We start from the raw sequence: 19,314 nt of genomic DNA on the forward strand, positions 1-19,314 counted from the left end.
TATAGTTACAGTACAAGTTAGAGGAAAACAAAAAACCAGAACAAAATGCTGATACGTCCCCACTTGTAGTATTTCATTAGTTAAGAAGAGCAACAAAAACGCCATTATTCATCATCATCATCCGACCACATTCAGAAGCATATATGGGAATGTCATTTTATGCAAACTCAATTTCGGTCCATAACAGTAAAGACAAAATGTGCAGGAAGAAGTGAACTGATATGATTCCCGAAGAAGAAGAAGAAGATCAGGCAAGAGGATCCTCCTCTCTAGCTTTCCGCAGCAGCTCTGCTCTAACCCGCCTTACCTCCGCTTCCTTCTCCAATCTTTCTTGCTGCACATAGTTACAGTTTTATAATCAGAATACTACTACTTAATTCCAAGAAGAAAACATATCAGTGAGCTGTTTTTTCACTTCCCTAATCACAGTCTCTACTTTGTGCTTTCTCACAGCAAAAACAATCACGAATTGAATCAAACATATCAAACAAAAGTTAGGCTTAGCTTAGCTTCTAAATCATGACATCTTTAACAAGGCGTCTAACGAAACCCCTAGGCCAAATGAAACTGTTCATCTCCATGACCCAACATTTCATAATCTAATCATGGTAACGCTTCTCAAAACAACTACTAATGTTTGGCTAGAGAGGAGAACATATCAGTGAGCTGTTTCTTATCCCTTATCACAATCTGTGCTTCTTCCACAGAACAATCCATCACAAATTAAAGTAAGCGCAAACGAATACAAGTAAAGATTGAAGCTTCTATAATCCAACATTCCATAATCTAAGCATTTGAGTCATAGAAAGTGCTAATCATGGTAAAGCTATAACAACAATTGCAGATAGTGAAGAACACTAAGACACTGAACAAAAACCAATTACTCCATGGCTATGTACTTGTGTATCTTCAACAAAATGAGAAACGAACACAAAACAACCCATTTCTCAAAAATCGAGATCAGTCTAGGGTTTGACCTAAATTCCTAAATTCGGTGTCACATTAGCTCAAAATCGAAAACTTTTTATGCAATTGAATCCAAAATTATGACAAAAAGGTTTCAGATTTCACAGAGAGAGAGAGAGGGAAAGAGAATCAAAGAACCTTCTCGTCTTGATGAAGAGCGATCCACACATGAACTTTGTCCATGGATTGCCAAAAGGCGAAAGCTGCCAATGTCATGCCAAAATAGGTCAAAACCTTCACCATTGTTGTAGTCGTCTGCTAAATCTTCTTTCGCCGTATAAGTTTCTTCTTCTTCTTCTTCTTCTCGTCGTCGTTTCTCAGAACAGAGAAGGGTCGCAGATCGGGGGATGATGATGGTGGTGGTGGTACGGGGTAAAGATCTAGTGCAGGAAGATACACACAACTAAGTGTGTGTTTACAATTCCAGACTGGATTTATCTCGAGTAAATGCCACGTGTCTTTATCCTGGAAAATCAAGGATAACCGGATCCGGATCGTGCCTTACCTATATTCGGATATAGAATTGTGTGACTTTTTGATAACTGGTTTTTATAAATAAATATAGTAGTAATATGTTAAAGACCACAATTGCGTTAGGTGCGATTTCATTTCTTTTTCAAAAATCATATCAACCGAATTTTGGTCCACTATGAATACTGTGGGCATTATGAGTACTGTGGGTATTGTGGACATTATGGGCACTGTGGGCACTTGCTTAGGCTGAGACTCAGAAGGAATGATATTTACAAACAACATACATCTTCGCTTCTCATAATTAACAAAGTCTAGATAAATATTAACATTCTTATCATCATTAAGCTCACAATGTTCCGATGTTTCTACTGTTTCTACCACTAATGGATTGTAGCTCAACTTCAAATTCAAGTTACTTTCAGCAAACCCAATCTTCATGTGTATCTTTGCTTTTAACATCAACAATGTTATATTCCTCTTGAACATTATGCTATACATACGACCTTCAAATTTAAAACGTAGGCTTACGTTCTCGCACATTTTATCCTGCCAAACCAACAAATATAAAAAATCTTAATTAGTACGACTACTAGTTTTACTAGTTGTACTACATGAATCAGTATTACTAGTTTTACTAAATATACCAGTATTACCAGTTTCACCACCTTCTCTCTCCTATCAAAATCGAACAAAATGGTTTCGGGTTNTTGTCCATGGATTGCCAAAAGGCGAAAGCTGCCAATGTCATGCCAAAATAGGTCAAAACCTTCACCATTGTTGTAGTCGTCTGCTAAATCTTCTTTCGCCGTATAAGTTTCTTCTTCTTCTTCTTCTTCTCGTCGTCGTTTCTCAGAACAGAGAAGGGTCGCAGATCGGGGGATGATGATGGTGGTGGTGGTACGGGGTAAAGATCTAGTGCAGGAAGATACACACAACTAAGTGTGTGTTTACAATTCCAGACTGGATTTATCTCGAGTAAATGCCACGTGTCTTTATCCTGGAAAATCAAGGATAACCGGATCCGGATCGTGCCTTACCTATATTCGGATATAGAATTGTGTGACTTTTTGATAACTGGTTTTTATAAATAAATATAGTAGTAATATGTTAAAGACCACAATTGCGTTAGGTGCGATTTCATTTCTTTTTCAAAAATCATATCAACCGAATTTTGGTCCACTATGAATACTGTGGGCATTATGAGTACTGTGGGTATTGTGGACATTATGGGCACTGTGGGCACTTGCTTAGGCTGAGACTCAGAAGGAATGATATTTACAAACAACATACATCTTCGCTTCTCATAATTAACAAAGTCTAGATAAATATTAACATTCTTATCATCATTAAGCTCACAATGTTCCGATGTTTCTACTGTTTCTACCACTAATGGATTGTAGCTCAACTTCAAATTCAAGTTACTTTCAGCAAACCCAATCTTCATGTGTATCTTTGCTTTTAACATCAACAATGTTATATTCCTCTTGAACATTATGCTATACATACGACCTTCAAATTTAAAACGTAGGCTTACGTTCTCGCACATTTTATCCTGCCAAACCAACAAATATAAAAAATCTTAATTAGTACGACTACTAGTTTTACTAGTTGTACTACATGAATCAGTATTACTAGTTTTACTAAATATACCAGTATTACCAGTTTCACCACCTTCTCTCTCCTATCAAAATCGAACAAAATGGTTTCGGGTTCTAATGGTTCTAATCCAATCTCTGTAATTCACTACGATTCAAACACTAAAATCCAAATCCATTTCTTATCTACTAGATAACTCAATCGACCCATAAACCTCCTTAAAACACCCAATGTGCTAAGCAATCTTCAATCCAAATCCAATTCAATTTTTAAATTTTCAAATCAAGAAACAAAATCAATCAAAAGGTACTCTAATGTGAAGAACGCACCTGCATTTTGAAGGAGAACGAAAAAATGAAGAAAAAACAATGGAGCTCCGATCATAGAATACTCGCCGGCGGCGGACCCGAAGAGATCGAAGACGTCGAGCTGATTTTTTTTTCTTTTTGGTTTCTGTTTTTTTTGGGTTAAAAAAAATAAATCAGAAAATGAAGAGGGTAAAACCGTCTTCACACATATGTTTGAAAAAGAGGGGATGGGGTATGAAGAATAGAGAAGGAGATAGGAGATTAGTAAAAAATTTATAGGGACTTTTAAGACTGTTTTAACCTAGTTTATATGTAAATAATTTAATTGGAGTAAACATCTCAAAACTCCCTCTTAGAGTAAAACAAATCTCTTATCTCCCTCTTTATTCTCTATACCCCTTTCTTATTTAAAAAAATATGTTCTGACTAAAATACCATTCCTTCTATTCTTTCATTTTTTAATTAAAAACAAAAAACAAGAAAAAAATATAGATCTCGATCCTCTCTTCCTCTCTCGCCGCCGTTCTTCGCCGGAACTCTCCACCGTTGCTGTTTCATCGCCAGAGCTCTCCATCGCCGCCGCTTCTTCGCGACTATGGAGCTGCATCGAGCTCTTCTTCAAAATCCAAATACCTTCTTCAACAAAATAATCTAACAATAGTTGATTGAATTGGTTTTTCTCTTGGGTGTTTTATAGATTTGATTATGCAATTATGCAATTATGCAATTCACATTGGCTGTTTACCATAGCTTATGGGTCGATTGAGCCTTTAAATTGATAACAAATGAATTTCAGTGGTTGAGTTGTAGTAGATTGTAGAATAGAACCCGAAATCATCCAATTTGAGCTTTTGTAGTATTAATGGTAAATGTAGTAAAACTGGTACTACTGATAAATGTAGTATAACTAGTATTACAGACTGAGTTTTTTTTTTTTGGTATTGTATTTGTAGGATACAATGAGCAACAATGTCAAAATACATTTAGATTGTTAAGGTCACATGGATAGTTTAATGTTGAAGACATATGTGGGATATGATGAACAATTTACTATTTATGATGATAAGGAGCTATGTGTTTATCTAATCTAACATCCATTGATAATGAGAACCGTAGGTGTATTTTGTTTGTGGAGGTCATCACTATTTCGGAGCTGTTTAAGCAAGTGCGGAGAGCAGACACAAGAATTATGACAAGTTCCACTCAAAGGATGATAAAATCGGGCCTAATGCCATTTTTTGTTCAATAAAAATCTGTAAATGTGGTTTACAAGTTCGAAGGATTGCAAAGACACATATTTCTCAATTACAAACTGATTTCAATAATGTAATATTTATATACTAGTTTTTTTGGCAACATGGTAATACTGGTATAACTGAGGAAAAACATGTATAACAATTATGTTTTTTTTAACAAAACCTAAACGAAAAGTACTTAATATACTTACTATCTTCGTAAACTTTAGAAAAAATGTTACAATGTGTAATAAGAAAGAAGTTACAAAATTATGCTGTTATGAAAGACTCAACACAATATATTCCTTATACTTTTAAGGTCAGTTTGTAAATAATAACCAACTAAAGATGAAAAAGTTGCATAAATATTTGTTTTAAACATTTGAATGCATAAAACATTCATAATTATATGTTAATAGAATTTAATCAACTGTAAAACTAAAAAAATATAATTTTAAGAGTGTGTAAAACTAATTAAATGGAAAAAACCTAAAAGTAGAACTATTTACAAGTATGGTACAACTACTATACTGGGTAAAACTATGTGTGAACACTAGGTGTGAACACACATATTACACACGTGGAAATACATTTCGGATTTTTATTTTTATTTTTTTCCCCACAAATATCAAAAATGTTGAAAATCTCATATTTTCTAAAATCCCAAAATTCCAGATTAGTTTTACCTAATATTTCCAGTTGTACAGGACAAAATCCAAAACAAAAAAAAAAAAGATTAGTTTTACATAGTAATTGCAGTTGCACACAACTAAATTCCAAAAAGTAATATGAATCCAACAAAGTTTTACAAGTAGTTCTACAAATAGAAATAAGAAGAACATCCAAACACCCACAAAATTAGTTCTACATGTCCATGACCTTGTAAAGACTCTTTTACTACGGTTATTGGTGTCTTCCTCCACGGCAGTCGGTTTAACACCCTTCTTTTTCTTCTTACCAATGTCTTGTACCAACATCATCTCATGGATATTACACCTCGTCGATACTTGATTTTCTTGTTGTACTCACTCGAGGGGAAGTAAATTCTAAGAGGCTATAGTGGTGTCGAGGAGGAGGATTCCTGCAACAAATAGTTATACCAAGTATTATCAAGTTATATTTTTTCAGAAATTCATATTAAGACTCTTCGTTCTACCTAGTTATTCTAATTTTACACACTAGTTCTACCTAGTTATTCCAGTGTAACAAAATACTAGTTAGTAGTGATACTTCTATATACCACAAAAATTTGATTCCGAGAGACATCAAGAGCAATTCCAACTAGTTTTATTTATTTTACATGTTCATACGAATCCAAACTTACCATTGAGTCGATGGTCTTGCTCTCACTTCGGCTTCTACTTCTTCTCGAGTTTGTTCCCAGCTCGAACTACTTGATTCCATAAAGAGGGATTCTTCGTTATCTCCTTAAACTTCATCTCGATTACTTGATTCTGGAAAAAGGGATTCTTCGTTAGCTCCTTCTTCTACGACCGCATTGGAATCCCTCTCTCCCTCTTCTTTAACCACCAGATTCAAAACCTCTTTCTACCACCGGATTATCTCCTCCTTGTACCAACGGTTCCGAACCCTTCTTTTACCACCGATTTTGAATCTTTCTCTCCTCCTTCTTTTACCACCGCTTGCGAATCTTCCTCTCCTTCTTCTACTTGTGTGATCTTAGTGTTTTTTTTCCCCCACCTTGTTCTTACCATCCTCGTTATCAAGTATGAAGACAAACGATGAAGAAAAAGAGCGGTTTGTATTTTCTCTTTTAATTTAGGGATTTAATCGAGTTAGAAAGAGGAGAGAGAGAGGAGATTGGGTTAGATCCGATTTTGTTATGGGTGGGTGGATAAAACCCTAGTTTTCTTTGTAATTTTTCTTATTTTTGTAGGGTAAGAGAGTAAAACACCAATTTTTCGGATTTTAAATAAATCAAAAATAAATTTTAATTAGACGGGGGAGTTTTGAGATTTTCGATTTAGTTTTAGGGACTTTGGAGACGATTCCTCATTTAATTGTATGTAAATGTTTTAAATGCTAGTTTATAATTTATATAAAGGAATTAAATCCTAGATTGTTTTGAGCGGTTTGAACTCATTTTCAAATTTGGATTCGTGATAACTTATCAATTGAGTTTATTCTGATTGCAAAAAGATAAATACTATTTAACGATTTTAAAACGCAATGAATCGAATAGTAAATCACATTGATCTCCTATTATCTATATTAGTATCATAGACAGATTAGGAAGAAGAGGTGATGCTAATCATGTCATGTATTTGGCCACATATATTGCATTGATTCATAAGCTAGAGGATCCTGAGGCATGAAGTACATGGTCGTGCTTTCCGCTGCTTGTACGAAGAGAGTTGTGGTGGTGTCTTATTCAAAAGAAACCACCTCATCCAAAATAAACCACCTCGTGGAAGGTTTCAATATCTTTTGTCTTTGACAAAACGCCCGCCGAAGTTTATATTATAGATTAAACCACCTCGTATCTCAAGATGATCTATTACTTTTGGGGTGAGCGATGTTTTAAGATACTTTTTTTTCCTGATAAGATATTATACTGTTTTTACTAATGCGGATCTGTAAATATGAAAAAGATAAAAAAAATGAAGATGAATATACAAAATATATGCATTGCTGTCTCTAGAGGCATATATTTGTTAGGAGTTTGAAGTCCCTTTTAGATTGGTAGTCTTATGTTTGTTTACGAAGAAGCTAAGACGATGAAGATACACAGTTCATTTGACAATATGATCTTTTACTTTAGTGAATGGAATATCGAAATAGCCAAATGATGAGACAAAGGGAGATATTCTCAAAACAATTCCACAACAGCGTTATTTGATGACGGTTACTGTCTACCATAAAAAAACATAATTTGCAAACTAAACACGAGCCTTGTTTCTAATTTCAGAGTTGTAATGATCTTCAATTGTTAAAGTTTTCAAATGTTTTTAAATATTAAATATACAAAATAAGTAGCCAACAATATCTATATATACATTTTTTAAGTACGTTTTGGGTTCTACCCTTTTAATTTTGCTTATTTGAAAATTTAGTCCCTACAAAATTACACTAAAAGCAATAAGTAAAATATGGTAAATTGATAAAATCACTTTTTTTTATAGAAACTAATTAATTCTACTTAAATTTCTTATTAATAGCAAATTTCTTTTCTATATATGTGTCCAAAAATAAAATAAAAATAGAAAAATCAATCATTAAACTGTATACACTGAAAAATAAAAAATCAGTTGAATTAAATAATTATATATCAAACAAAAAAAATAATAGTATTATTTTAAATAAATAAAAAATATTATTCTGATTAATTATACATTATACAAACAGTTATAATTCATAATTTTAGTGTTTTATCCTGATAAAAATACTTTAAGAATAATTGTATCACCGTTTAAATATATTAAAAAAAAATTAGAAATATATAATTTTATTACTAAATGAAATACCGCTAAAAAAATTATTATAAATAAAATAATTATTCCGTGGTGTACCATGGTAAATCCTAGTAAGATACAATTATATAACATGATAAAATAGTAAAAACAAGTTTAAGATTTAAGAACATGATAAATAGTAAAAACAAGATTAAGATACAATTTGTTTTATACAAAAAGTGATATATAATTTATGTAACATATCTCAGGAGGCATATTATCAAGTAGAACTACAATTCTATAAAATGATAAAAAGGTAAAAACAAGTTTAAGATTTCATCAATTTTATTAATAAATTAAAGGAGACCTTTGTCTCTACTATTCCACCACAAAAAAATAGATGGATGCAAATCATGTATTTGTGTATACAATCAATAAATGAGGTGCGTTTGTGTCCAGAAAAAAAAATATAAAGTTGAAGAACATGAGAAAAATATGAACAATTTTCTCTGACAATTTGACATCGCACGTAGGCCTGGGCAAATTGATCTCATTCATTATTGATAAATGATAATGATTTAGGTGGTTAGGTTACCATAATAAATACCTGAAAAGTATTTGATTCTTTTTTTCTCTTTATGGAAAATACTTATATATAATTGTCTAAATATATATACTTACATATTTTTAAAAGTCTGGTCCTAGCTATAAATAAGTAATCTTACTCCAACTGGAACCTCGCAACAATTCAGAAGGCTCCTGAGGCACAACCACTAACTACCACCAATCCAAAACGAGGCAAGACAAAACAAAATGTGAGTCATTGAAGGATTTGGAATCCCGTTTTCTCATATTTTGTCAGACGACATGACTTGTCTTAGTTTTTTTTTTTTTTTTAGGGAAAATGGAAGCAAGAACGTGTTGAAGCCGATGGATTCAGAGCAACTTAGAGAATACGGACATCGAATGGTCGATTTCATTGCCGATTATTACAAAACCATCGATAAGTTCCCTGTTCTTAGCCAAGTTCAGGTCATTTCTACTTGTTTCCTCTTCACATTTGGTCTTGTTTAATTTGAAGTGAAAGTGTAGATTGTTGAATATACTTATGTTTTGATGCAGCCAGGTTATCTTCATAAGCTCTTGCCTGATTTCGCACCATACCACCCTGAAACGATGGACCAAGTTCTTGATGGTGAGATAACTGAATATTAATACCATCCCTGACAGTTTTGGTTGAGAGTATAGTTACGTCTAAACTTGAGTTGGTCTGAGTTTATTTTTGAAGATTTTCGGACGAAGATATTGCCTGGAGTAACGCATTGGCAAAGCCCGAGTTTCTTTGCTTATTACCCTGCCAACAGCAGTGTTGCCGGGTTCTTGGGTGAAATGTTGAGTGTTGGTCTTGGAATTATTGGTTTTAGTTGGATAACTTCTCCAGCTGCAACTGAGCTTGAAATGATTGTTCTTGATTGGCTTGCCAAACTGCTCAACCTACCCGAGCAGTTTCTCTCCAAAGGTAATAGCTATAATGCATACAAAAACTTATTTGCTTTTTTATATAAAAGACCTAATAAATAAGTGTGGCTTGTGTAGGAAATGGAGGTGGAGTAATACAAGGGTCAGCTAGTGAATCTATTCTTGTTGTTCTGATTGCTGCACGCAATAAGGTTTTAAGAAGCGTTGGTCAAAACGCGCTTGAGAAGCTTGTAGTCTACTCCTCTGACCAGACTCATTCAGCTTTACAAAAGACCTGCCAGGTGAAATTTTTTTAGATTACCACTCAAAAGAAATTTTGTAAAACGAAGCTAACTATTGTTGACAGATTGCTGGAATCTATCCAGCTAATTTCAGGGTGCTAGAAACGGACGCCTCTACAAATTACGCTATGCGTCCAGAATTGCTTCAAGAAGCTGTTTCTCAAGATCTTGAAGCTGGATTGATTCCATTCTTCTTATGTGCTACTGTAAGAAGTAGCGCATGTGTGAATTACTTACCCTCTTGAAGTTGAAGCATGTCCTTTGATGAATTTATTTGTTATATTCTAGGTTGGAACCACTTCTTCAACCGCCGTTGATCCATTAGCTGAGTTGGGAACGATCGCTAACGTTAGTTATTTCACATTTTCAAAAAACAAGCTTCATTGAGAACTTATTATGGCATATATACAACTAATGTTATTTCTCTTGCTACGTTTCTCAGAAAAATGGCATATGGTTTCACGTAGATGCAGCTTATGCTGGAAGTGCTTGTATATGTCCAGAGTACCGACAATACATTGACGGTGTGGAAACTACAGACTCTTTTAATACGAGTCCTCACAAATGGTTACTTACTAATTTTGAATGTTCACTACTTTGGGTAAAGGTATGGTTATAATATCCTTTTTAATCTCATATTCTCTTTTCTTGTTCTTTCTTCGCGCGTATATAAGAAGAAACTGATTAATAGTTATAAAACAGGATCAAGATTCTCTCACTGAAGCTCTTTCAACAAATCCAGAGTATCTCAAAAACAAGGTAAAGAAATATTTGTTACCATAAATCTGTACTTCTTTGAGTACTCTATTAGATTAGTAGTCTTGTTATATCCACTTTTTTTCCTTTTTTTTTTTGGCCAGGCCTCGCAGGCAAACTTGGTTATTGATTACAAAGATTGGCAAGTCCCTCTCGGACGAAGTTTTAGGTTCTTTGCTTTCACATATATTTTTAATTTAAAGTCTTGTAAGAACATGTTGCATAGATACAATCTATGTTTTGTTTTTGTTTTTTTCCGACAGATCATTGAAACTCTGGATGGTTTTACGGCTCTATGGATCTGAGGCCTTAAAGAGATATATAAGAAACCATATCAAACTGGCTAGATATTTTGAACAACTTGTCTCTCAAGATCCAAACTTTGAGGCAACTATTAAAATCTCTAAAACTCTCTAGAAAAACAAAATATTTTAGTAAGAAGGTGAATAAAGTGATTGTTCTCATTTTCAGATTGTAACTCCTCGGATCTTTTCTCTTGTCTGTTTCCGCCTCGTGCCTAAGGAAAACGATGAAAAGAAGTGTAATAACCAAAACCGCAAACTCCTAGACGCAGTGAACTCTTCAGGGAAACTCTTCATTTCTCACACTGTAAATGAGACTTATCTTTCTTCTTCTTCTTGATCTAGCTGATTAATGTTGTTGTTAATCAATTTAAATGTATTTGATTTGGGGGGGAAACAGGTTTTGTCGGGAAAAGTAGTACTTCGTTGCGCCATAGGAGCACCATTGACGGAGGAGAAGCATGTGACGGAGGCGTGGAAGGTTATTCAAGATGAAGCATCTTTCTTGCTTCACAAGTAAATAGTATAAGATTTTTTTAAAAATGCTCTAGTAGTTTGCAAACAAACTAGAGCATTTGGGTTTGGTTTGGTTTAATTTGATTTGATTATAATTATTTAATAATAATAATAATAAAATCAAATAAAAACTTGCTAAAGTCAGAGAATAATCACCAATGGTTTTGATTTCTGTACACTTAAGCAAGGTAGTCATGCATGTGTGATTGTGTGTATTGTATCCTCTTTATTTTCCCCAATTGTGTGTATTGCATCTTTATCTATGTTGTTTGGATCTATTGTGGTTAATGTAAGCAATGACAATAAAAAAGTTCATGTTTTTATTGTTAGAGGTTTTATACCATGCGATAAAATAGAGAACAAATGAATATGAAAATTTACACATAATAAAACCCCATGTTATATTGACTATTTTATATGAGGTAGCTGGTAAATGTTGCATTTTCTATCTCTATCAAGTTAGTACCTGTCAACACCACAATCCACAAGTCGCATAGTCTGAAAACAAATGCTAACTTTGATAGAAATTGGCTAAAAGCACAACATTATAGGCGGATGCAAATTCACTTCGACACTTCCCAACAATATACACTTTTTTTTTTTTCTTTTTTGATAAGTATAGAAAACAAAAATACTGTGTTTCTTTTTTTTTTTCTCTCGAACCATCATGTATCCGACGTATCCTATTCATGAATGGAGGAATTAGAAATTTAGAAGAGAGTGGAGCTCATCTAAAAACAAAGGTATCACGATACGCATAATAGTATTCTTCTCCTGGTTATATTATTGAATCCAAGGAGCGAGTAGTGTATCGGAGACCCAATTAAGCTATATAGCAACTTTTTAGGTAGCAATCTGCAATCTTCAAATAACAAATTGCGAGGGAGACTTATGTGTTACACGTAACACATCTTTTTGCTTCAATTTTTAGTTTTCTGTATTTTATAGTCTTCTTTTGTTTAAGTCTATGATAACCTCTAGCTGATGATTTGATGTTCTTGTGCGAGTGATCATAAGACTACAGGATGCTAAGAACCCAAGCTATTACATCTCTCAACCTCAAAATGCAACATGCCCTTTTCTCAACACAACAATGTCTTTGAAGAAACCAAAAGCAAATAATAACTTTATACTAGGGAAAAACTCATTTTCAGTACCAAATGTGAGATAAATAAGATGCATTATCTAAGTAAACACCTTGTGTAGTTCGTCCTAGCCGCTATTCTCTTTGGCATAACCTTCAAGATCCCTTCTTCCGGCGGCATCAATTCTATTCAGTGTTGCTGGGACACATTTTCTTCATCTCTATCTCCTCTAGTTTATGTCTTCTAGTCTTGGTCTTGTCCTCTTCTAATTTCATCGGAGTTTCAATGAGATCCCAAATCTCTACTCCGATCATGATTCAACTTCATTCTCCCCTTCCTCTCCCTTCTCACCCGGTGGACCTCGACGAGTCTTTTCTCTCCTAGTCCCATCCACCAATTCTAGCCCCCATCGATCCAGGTCACACATCCAAACCTTCACTAAGGATCTCCTTCTCGCCACCACTATAAATCAACAAATCAGAAGCCTCTAATGGTGGTTCTTGCTTTGTATGAAACCCTCACATCTGTAAACGGCCGCCGAGTTAGCCCTCTCATGCTTCATGACAACTCCTGCACATTTATATGCAGTCCATCCTATTACCCACTTTCGCCTAGGGAAATTCCCAATATCTTTATGCAAAAGCTCAGGTCTGGTCCATACTCTTCCTTGTCCTTTCGTAGCCAATCATTGAGTCAATTCATGGAACCAATTGATAGAGGAAATCAACTGGAACATAATCAACCATTGTTGCTAAACTGGTAGAAAAACAGCTTGAGAACCATGCCATCCAAGGCTATTTTCTATGAAAGTAAAGCTTGAAGAAGAATGACATTATGATCCCGTCTCCAAGCAGCGGTGGTTACCAAAGCTTCTTCAACCTTTCACCTTTCCCTCATATGTACATGGAGTTCATACAAGAGCTATTTTGCAACATTATGGATAACAATTTTGGAAGTACAAGAGTGAAGAAGAACGGCATTATGAACTCCTTTTGATCTGCTTCATCTGATTATTGAACTCAAGCTCATACCAGAAAAAATCTATATCTTTAAGGATATTTTACCACTTGTGCTAACGTTCTCATTGCGTTTTGAGCCAACAAACCAAGAGATAAAAGACTCTTTCTCAACGTCATATGCTCTCTTATTGATCGTGACTTTCTCAAAATTCCCCGAATTGATCATGGAAGTGTCTATAACACACCATGAGGTTGCATGGGGCTGTTGCTTGTTTGCTTATGTCTCCTACTCTCTTTGGTCTCTCTATCCTTATCATTAGCTTATGCTCTTTGAAGTTGTAAACCTCTTAGTGGACCCCATGTCCACTCCCAGTCCATGGGCTCACCTTCCTTAATGGGCCTCACATCCTCTCATAGGCTCGTGAGCCCATCCATATCCGATGATGATTTGCTACGTCCGGGGGGGTTTTTAAAGACTTGTTACCGTCCCTACAAATCACCACATGATCTTTTCCTGTGTTTTGTCCTCACTCGCACAGTTCCCACAATTACTTCCCGAAAGGTCATCCATCCTGAGACTACTCCAGCTCAAGCACCCTTAACTATGGAGTTCTTTCAGACCCCTTCACCGAAAAGATAAGTGCACTTTGGTGATATAGGTGGCCAAATCAATTATTTTAAACCTCTCTGCAAGTCTCTAAAATCGGGTATCACAATTCACCATTACTAACAGATTGCAACGTCCTCTTTGCACACCAAAACCGTCAGCCCCGACTGTGTGAGCCTACTTGACTCCACATGCGTCTAGGTTCAGCTCTGATACCACTTGTAACGCCCCGACCGCCACCTCTTAGTGAGCTCTATGTCCAATCCCAGTCCATAGGCCCACTTTCTTTAATGGGTCTCATGTCCTCTCACTAGGCTCGTGAGCCTATCCATATCCGTGGCCGGTTTGCTACTGTAATGCCCCGACCGTCACCTCTTAGTGGGCACCATCTCCACTCACAGTCCATGGGCCCACCTTCTTTAATGGGCCTCACATCCTTTCACTAGGCCCATGAGCCCATCCATATCCGACAGCCGATTTTCTACGTGGTGAGGCTTTAAGACTTGTTACCATCCCTACAAATCACCACATGATTTTTCCCTGTGTTTTGTCCTCACTCGCACAGTTCCGACAGTCACTACCCGGAAGGTCACCCATCCTGAGACTACTCTAGCATAAGCGCGCTTAACTATGGAGTTTTCTCAGGACCTTTGACCGAAAAGATAAGTGCAGTTTGGTGACATAGGTGGCCAAATCAATTCTTCTAGACCTCTCCGCAAGTCTTTGAAACCGAGGTGTCACAGTTTCTCAGTTGCTTGTGTGTATAGTCTAGTATTTGTGATAATAATTATGCATATCAATTGTTATTTGTGGTGTGCAGGTATGTGACGTGGAATCATGGCGATGAGGAGGAGGATGATCTAGAGTCTCGGCTATGGTTATTAGTGTTGGAACCTGGTTTAGTAGCATGCTAGGTTGTTGGTTAGAATGGTAAGGAATGTTCTTGTTGTTGCATATTGGTTGTTGTTGGTTTAATGATGATTTGTGGTTTGATGAGTTTAGTTAAATATTATGGGGTGCTTAATTATGATATATAAAAAAAAACGGGTCTGGTTGTTTCAAAAGAACAGTGACAAATGAGAGAGCGCCCAAAACATTATAGAAACATCACTTAGAGCTGCTCAAAACCGGCTCTAAACCCGGTGAACTTAAACCCAAACTGGTTAATTTTATGATTTCACATAAATTGATTGGTTCTTCCACTTTTCTTCAAGGCATAAGCGTTAAAATTAATTCTTTAATTCTTCAAAAATATAATTTCGAAGCTATGAAGACCATATCAGAAACTGTTGACAATACCGTCAATAAAATTATAAGGATTTTTAGATAAAACACATATTAAGACATCTTGTTTATTTTTGTTGTACTTTTTTAACAAACAATTTATTTAATATCAAATTAAAATAATCAAAATTAATTAGACAAAATGCAATTGGAGGTTGTTATTCTAAGTGGGGGTATTGGACACCGGACTGTGAAAGAATTTAATAGAATAATGAATTCCAGTGTTATTCGATCAAACATTTTATAAATTCTTATAAAGTCTTGTGTTATTCAAGTTGTTACTTTTTTAACTCTATTAAAATCAAGTGTTATTGGATGTTATCTAATTTTATACAACATCATTATTTAGCGAGAATTCAAGAGAAATGTTAGTGTAAAATGTGAAGAATAGATTCTGAGCTTTTAAGGTCAGATTTGGATAGATAAAAAAAAAACATATATTCACCAATTACTCGTGACGCTAACTCATCATTAGAACAAATAAACAAGATATGCGTCCATTGCTCCCAGAATCGGCATTACGGCAGCAGCGAGAAGGTTACGGACGGTCCAATCCCAGCATGAGAACAAGGTATGCGTCGATTGCTCCCAGAAGAATCCACAACGGAGGCAACGATTGTCTCAACAAGTTTCTGGCACAGTACGGATCTCTAAAGAGACCGATATCATCGCAAAGTATAAATTCGAACGCCGCATCTGTGTATCAAGATCGGATCCAAGCTTTAGCTGAGGGAAGGCAATGGAGAGATCCGCCGGTGGTGGAGGGATGTATAAGAAGCCTCCGTTGTCTCAGGGCGGTGGTAGGGACTCTGGTAATGGTGGATGGGATAATTAGGATAGTGAAGAAGAACAATGGTGGTCATAAGGAGAGAGAGAAAGGTCACGAGGAGAGAGAAAGGGCAATATCTTTTTATTCTGTTAAAATTTTAATATTTTCTATTAAAATGTTATTAAATATAATCTCTGGAATGATAAATAAAGATTTAAGAATCTTTTATTATCACTAAAAGTCTGTAAATTATGACTTAAATTCTATTCAATTAAATTCTCTCACAATCGACTGTCCAATACCACCCCCTAAGTTTCTAACCATCTTGTTTTGATTAAAGTTAAATATTTAAGACTTGCATAGTTATTTGAAAAAAAAAATATTAAGGAAACAATAAAAAATAACTACTTTTTAAAAGAAATAGAGGGAGAGTAATTAACAATTGTAATATTTTAAGAAATGTCATCTTTTTTTAACTGCTGCTTTAATTGAATAATTTGGAGTGTGATCTTCAAGGAGGATGTTTACTATGAAGTTTGGAACATAAAAGCTGCAGACATAGCAAAGGAAATATTTTCAAGATCAGATGAATTTTAAGAAATGTCTTTAAACAATTTTGACTATTTGAAATAATTTTAATGATAATAAAGTACAAATTATAAATTTTTAGTTACTTGTTAATTATATAGTAGAACTATACTATTCCGTAGATTTTACAACATTCTCTTTATTTTATTATCTCCAAATCAACCTCCTTTATCCGAAAATATCACATTTGCCTCTCTTTTTGTTCACCATTTTCACATTTTTACTGGAATGAAGCAACATAGAAGAAAAAAAAGTTAAAACCATATTATTTCTGGGCGTAATAATTGTGAAAGTGACGGGGCTGTGAGTTACTGATACGCAACAAACTTCTTCATTGGCCGCTTACATTTCTCGCACGTGACAACTCTCACCGTCAACGTTTCCTGAAACGGAACAACCACCGTGTGACTCAGTTCACACGGCTTCTCCGCCGCGATTTCAATCGCCTCCGTAAAACCCAATCCCTTAGCGTACTCACCCCACCGTACAATCTTCCTCATCCTCTCCGTCAGCTTCTCTCCGTCAACCGTCACCGCTTCTGATCCCTTTCCGATGATCCCCCAACCCTTGTGTTCGCCGTAATCGAAGTCGAGAAGTTTCGTAACTTCTTCGAACACACGATCAGGTCGTTTCGACGATTCGATTCTCTTTACTTTTGATCGTTCGATGCTTTCTAATCTTAGCCAGAAGAGTTGTTGTACTGTAGGACTGAACAGGATTGAGCTCTCTTCCATGGCTTTTGTTCGCTCGTTGCTGAGGTAAACAAGCTCTAATTGGAGCCCTAGATTTTGAATCTTTCTTGCTAGTGACACAAATTCATCAACCCAATCCAAGTTCTCACTTCCGAATATGCATATCTCTCTTCCTTGTTTCACCTGAATCGTTAGAGTCTCATCACAAATCTGATCATAAGAAGTTGAAATGATTGATACTTAGAGAAATGTGTACCCAAGTTTCAAATGCAGGATGAATGCCATCAAGCAAGAGCTGCATAGACCATCCATGTTCTTCCCAAAGCTCATCTTCTCTAGTTACTGAGAATGGATATGCTTGAACACCCCATATCAACACCATATCCATGGCATTCATGTTCGAAAACTCCCCGTTAGTATCCATCAACACCACCATTGCCTCGTCGTCTCCGTAATGCCATTCTCGTTTGAAAAAGTTGACTATTGTGGAGCTCATCAACCATGGCTGCCTTACTGAGATCCATGGTAAGGAATTGGAGTAGAACTCGAAGATTTCTTTTTCTTCGTCTGTCCATTTTTGGGAGGATGGTATTGGTATCCATATGATTTCGTAGTTTTGTTCTGTGTTGGTGTTGGATGGATGATCGTATAATTGTTGAAGCAGGAAGAAAAGTGGCTCTACTGGTGGTTGTGATAGTAGCAGCAGTATTACCTTTTCTTTCAGCTCAGTTATACCTATCTGTCATTGGATGATAAAGAAATGTTCTTTGTACCTCATCTTTATGTAAAGTAAAAGAAGAGACATGAAAAAGAAAGAAAGAAAGAAAGGATAGTTCTTTGTACTTGTCTGGAGTATTGTTGAAGTGGTAAATCATCTTGTAGAGAAAAAAGTAGGTGGAGTACGTCTTGGTTGTCTTGATGAGTGCCTGTCTTAATGTTTCTAAGCTTTTGATTGATTTCTTCATCTTTAGACATTACAACGGAGAAGCAACATCAGAGATGAGTTTTGCTTTAAATAGAAGCTCTGCTTTTGGGAATTAACTTCAGAACATTTGAAAGTTACCTATTTGTGTGCTGCAATCTTCTATCTGCTTGTTGAGGCGGGTATGGAGGCTGAGTAATTGATATCCCAAACTAGAAAGTTCCCCTACTGCTCTTCTTGACTCCGTTGAAAGTTCCTGTGCTGCTTTCCTTGTTTTTGTTGCCTAAGTATTTCAGAGAATTCCTAGCTATGAGAAAATTTGATGTTGACTGCTAATATGCTAAAAACAATTTCTCTGCTGCTCTTCCATTTGTTTCTTTTTGGAAGGAAGATAGAAGAAGGGTGGAAAAATAAACAATGGACCTGCTGGGTTTGCCTGAAATAAGGGATTTGCTGCAGGCATGCAAGTGCACTTTTGACAACCCGGTAAGTAGCTAAATAGACATTAGACAAGGTTTTCCCCACAATGTTGTTGTCTAGCTGCACTTGTTTAATTGGTAGTCTTTCGAATTTAATTATGCATTTGCTTACATCCACCATTGCTTTGACGAGCAACCTCAGAGATTCTAACCATGGTCTGAACTTGGTTCTCTCAACAGGCAACTGGTTGAGTGTTGCAATTGAAGCTGCGACCGGATCACAGAAGGCTAGATGAACTGGTAGCAATAGTCCTCCAAATGTTGCAGCAAGGACTCCAAGTACTAATACAGCTTTTGCGTCCCATCGGTATTCTTTCAGAAGATCAAACAAAGCCATTGTTCTTGTCTGGATCTCATTTTCCCCCATGCAAGGACAAAGCATCTGCAACCGCAAGAGTTTCAAGATTTGCGGCTCCAAGGAATTTTCCAGGGAGGGTTGTTTTGAGAAGAAAGGATGATCTTTTTACCTGAACAGAGATTCTGGAGATAGCATATGGTAGTGTTTCCTTTGAGTCAAAAACTTGAACGTTGGTGATACAATTCTCTGTCATAAGCGGTCTAGGAACCTGAAAGTTTAGCGGCACTATTATTGGCAAGAATCAA

The 19,314-nt window shown here is 35.7% G+C and overlaps 3 protein-coding genes and 1 long non-coding RNA gene across 5 annotated transcripts in view; 2 read left to right on the forward strand and 2 right to left on the reverse strand.

Moving 5' to 3' along the window:
* LOC104750586 lies at positions 40-1,468 on the reverse strand. Its single transcript, XM_019237471.1, has 2 exons — positions 1,105-1,468; positions 40-334 (listed from the first exon to the last, which is right to left on the reverse strand). The coding sequence occupies exons 1-2, from the start codon at positions 1,207-1,209 to the stop codon at positions 248-250; spliced, it is 192 nt and encodes a 63-aa protein (XP_019093016.1). The 5' UTR covers positions 1,210-1,468; the 3' UTR covers positions 40-247.
* Positions 8,723-11,560, forward strand: LOC104750587 (tyrosine decarboxylase 1-like). 2 transcript variants are annotated; one of them, XM_010472403.1, is made up of 13 exons: positions 8,723-8,807; positions 8,892-9,024; positions 9,115-9,187; positions 9,281-9,511; positions 9,589-9,752; positions 9,818-9,958; positions 10,041-10,100; positions 10,195-10,359; positions 10,455-10,511; positions 10,613-10,677; positions 10,772-10,895; positions 10,980-11,117; positions 11,211-11,560. In XM_010472403.1, coding segments are annotated over exons 1-13 (1,473 nt in total). In that variant the 5' UTR covers positions 8,723-8,805; the 3' UTR covers positions 11,331-11,560. The 2 variants fall into 2 exon arrangements, with proteins under 2 accessions (XP_010470705.1, XP_010470706.1); XM_010472404.2 differs by lacking the exon at positions 8,723-8,807 and having other exon boundaries at positions 8,942-9,024; positions 9,119-9,187.
* LOC104750590 (protein SIEVE ELEMENT OCCLUSION C-like) overlaps positions 16,675-19,314 on the reverse strand; it is a 3,826-nt gene continuing 1,186 nt past the window's right edge. The window contains exons 2-7 of the mRNA XM_010472409.2: positions 19,179-19,277; positions 18,656-19,093; positions 18,374-18,515; positions 18,154-18,275; positions 17,567-18,049; positions 16,675-17,493 (exon numbers count right to left, since the gene is read on the reverse strand). Of these exons, the coding sequence (XP_010470711.1) occupies positions 16,927-17,493; positions 17,567-18,049; positions 18,154-18,275; positions 18,374-18,515; positions 18,656-19,093; positions 19,179-19,277 (1,851 nt within the window). The 3' untranslated portion in view covers positions 16,675-16,926. The remainder of the gene's footprint in view (positions 17,494-17,566; positions 18,050-18,153; positions 18,276-18,373; positions 18,516-18,655; positions 19,094-19,178; positions 19,278-19,314) is intronic.
* Positions 18,272-19,280, forward strand: LOC104750589. The gene is made up of 2 exons (XR_761669.2): positions 18,272-18,718; positions 18,892-19,280. It is a non-coding gene; the product is annotated as an uncharacterized LOC104750589 (long non-coding RNA).

This window comes from Camelina sativa, chromosome 16 (assembly GCF_000633955.1).
Source record: "Camelina sativa cultivar DH55 chromosome 16, Cs, whole genome shotgun sequence".
Classification (NCBI taxonomy): domain Eukaryota; kingdom Viridiplantae; phylum Streptophyta; class Magnoliopsida; order Brassicales; family Brassicaceae; genus Camelina; species Camelina sativa.

Bases quoted from the DNA above. Each gene is read 5' to 3' on its own strand.
- LOC104750586 (XM_019237471.1), bottom strand. From the start codon at position 1,209: ATGGTGAAGGTTTTGACCTATTTTGGCATGACATTGGCAGCTTTCGCC. The intron at 335-1,104 runs GTTCTTTGATTC...AACTATGTGCAG, and splicing joins CTCTTCATCAAGACGAGAAG to CAAGAAAGATTGGAGAAGGA.
- LOC104750587 (XM_010472403.1), top strand. The intron at 9,959-10,040 runs GTAAGAAGTAGC...GTTATATTCTAG, and splicing joins CATTCTTCTTATGTGCTACT to GTTGGAACCACTTCTTCAAC. The intron at 10,678-10,771 runs GTTCTTTGCTTT...TTTTTCCGACAG, and splicing joins CCTCTCGGACGAAGTTTTAG to ATCATTGAAACTCTGGATGG.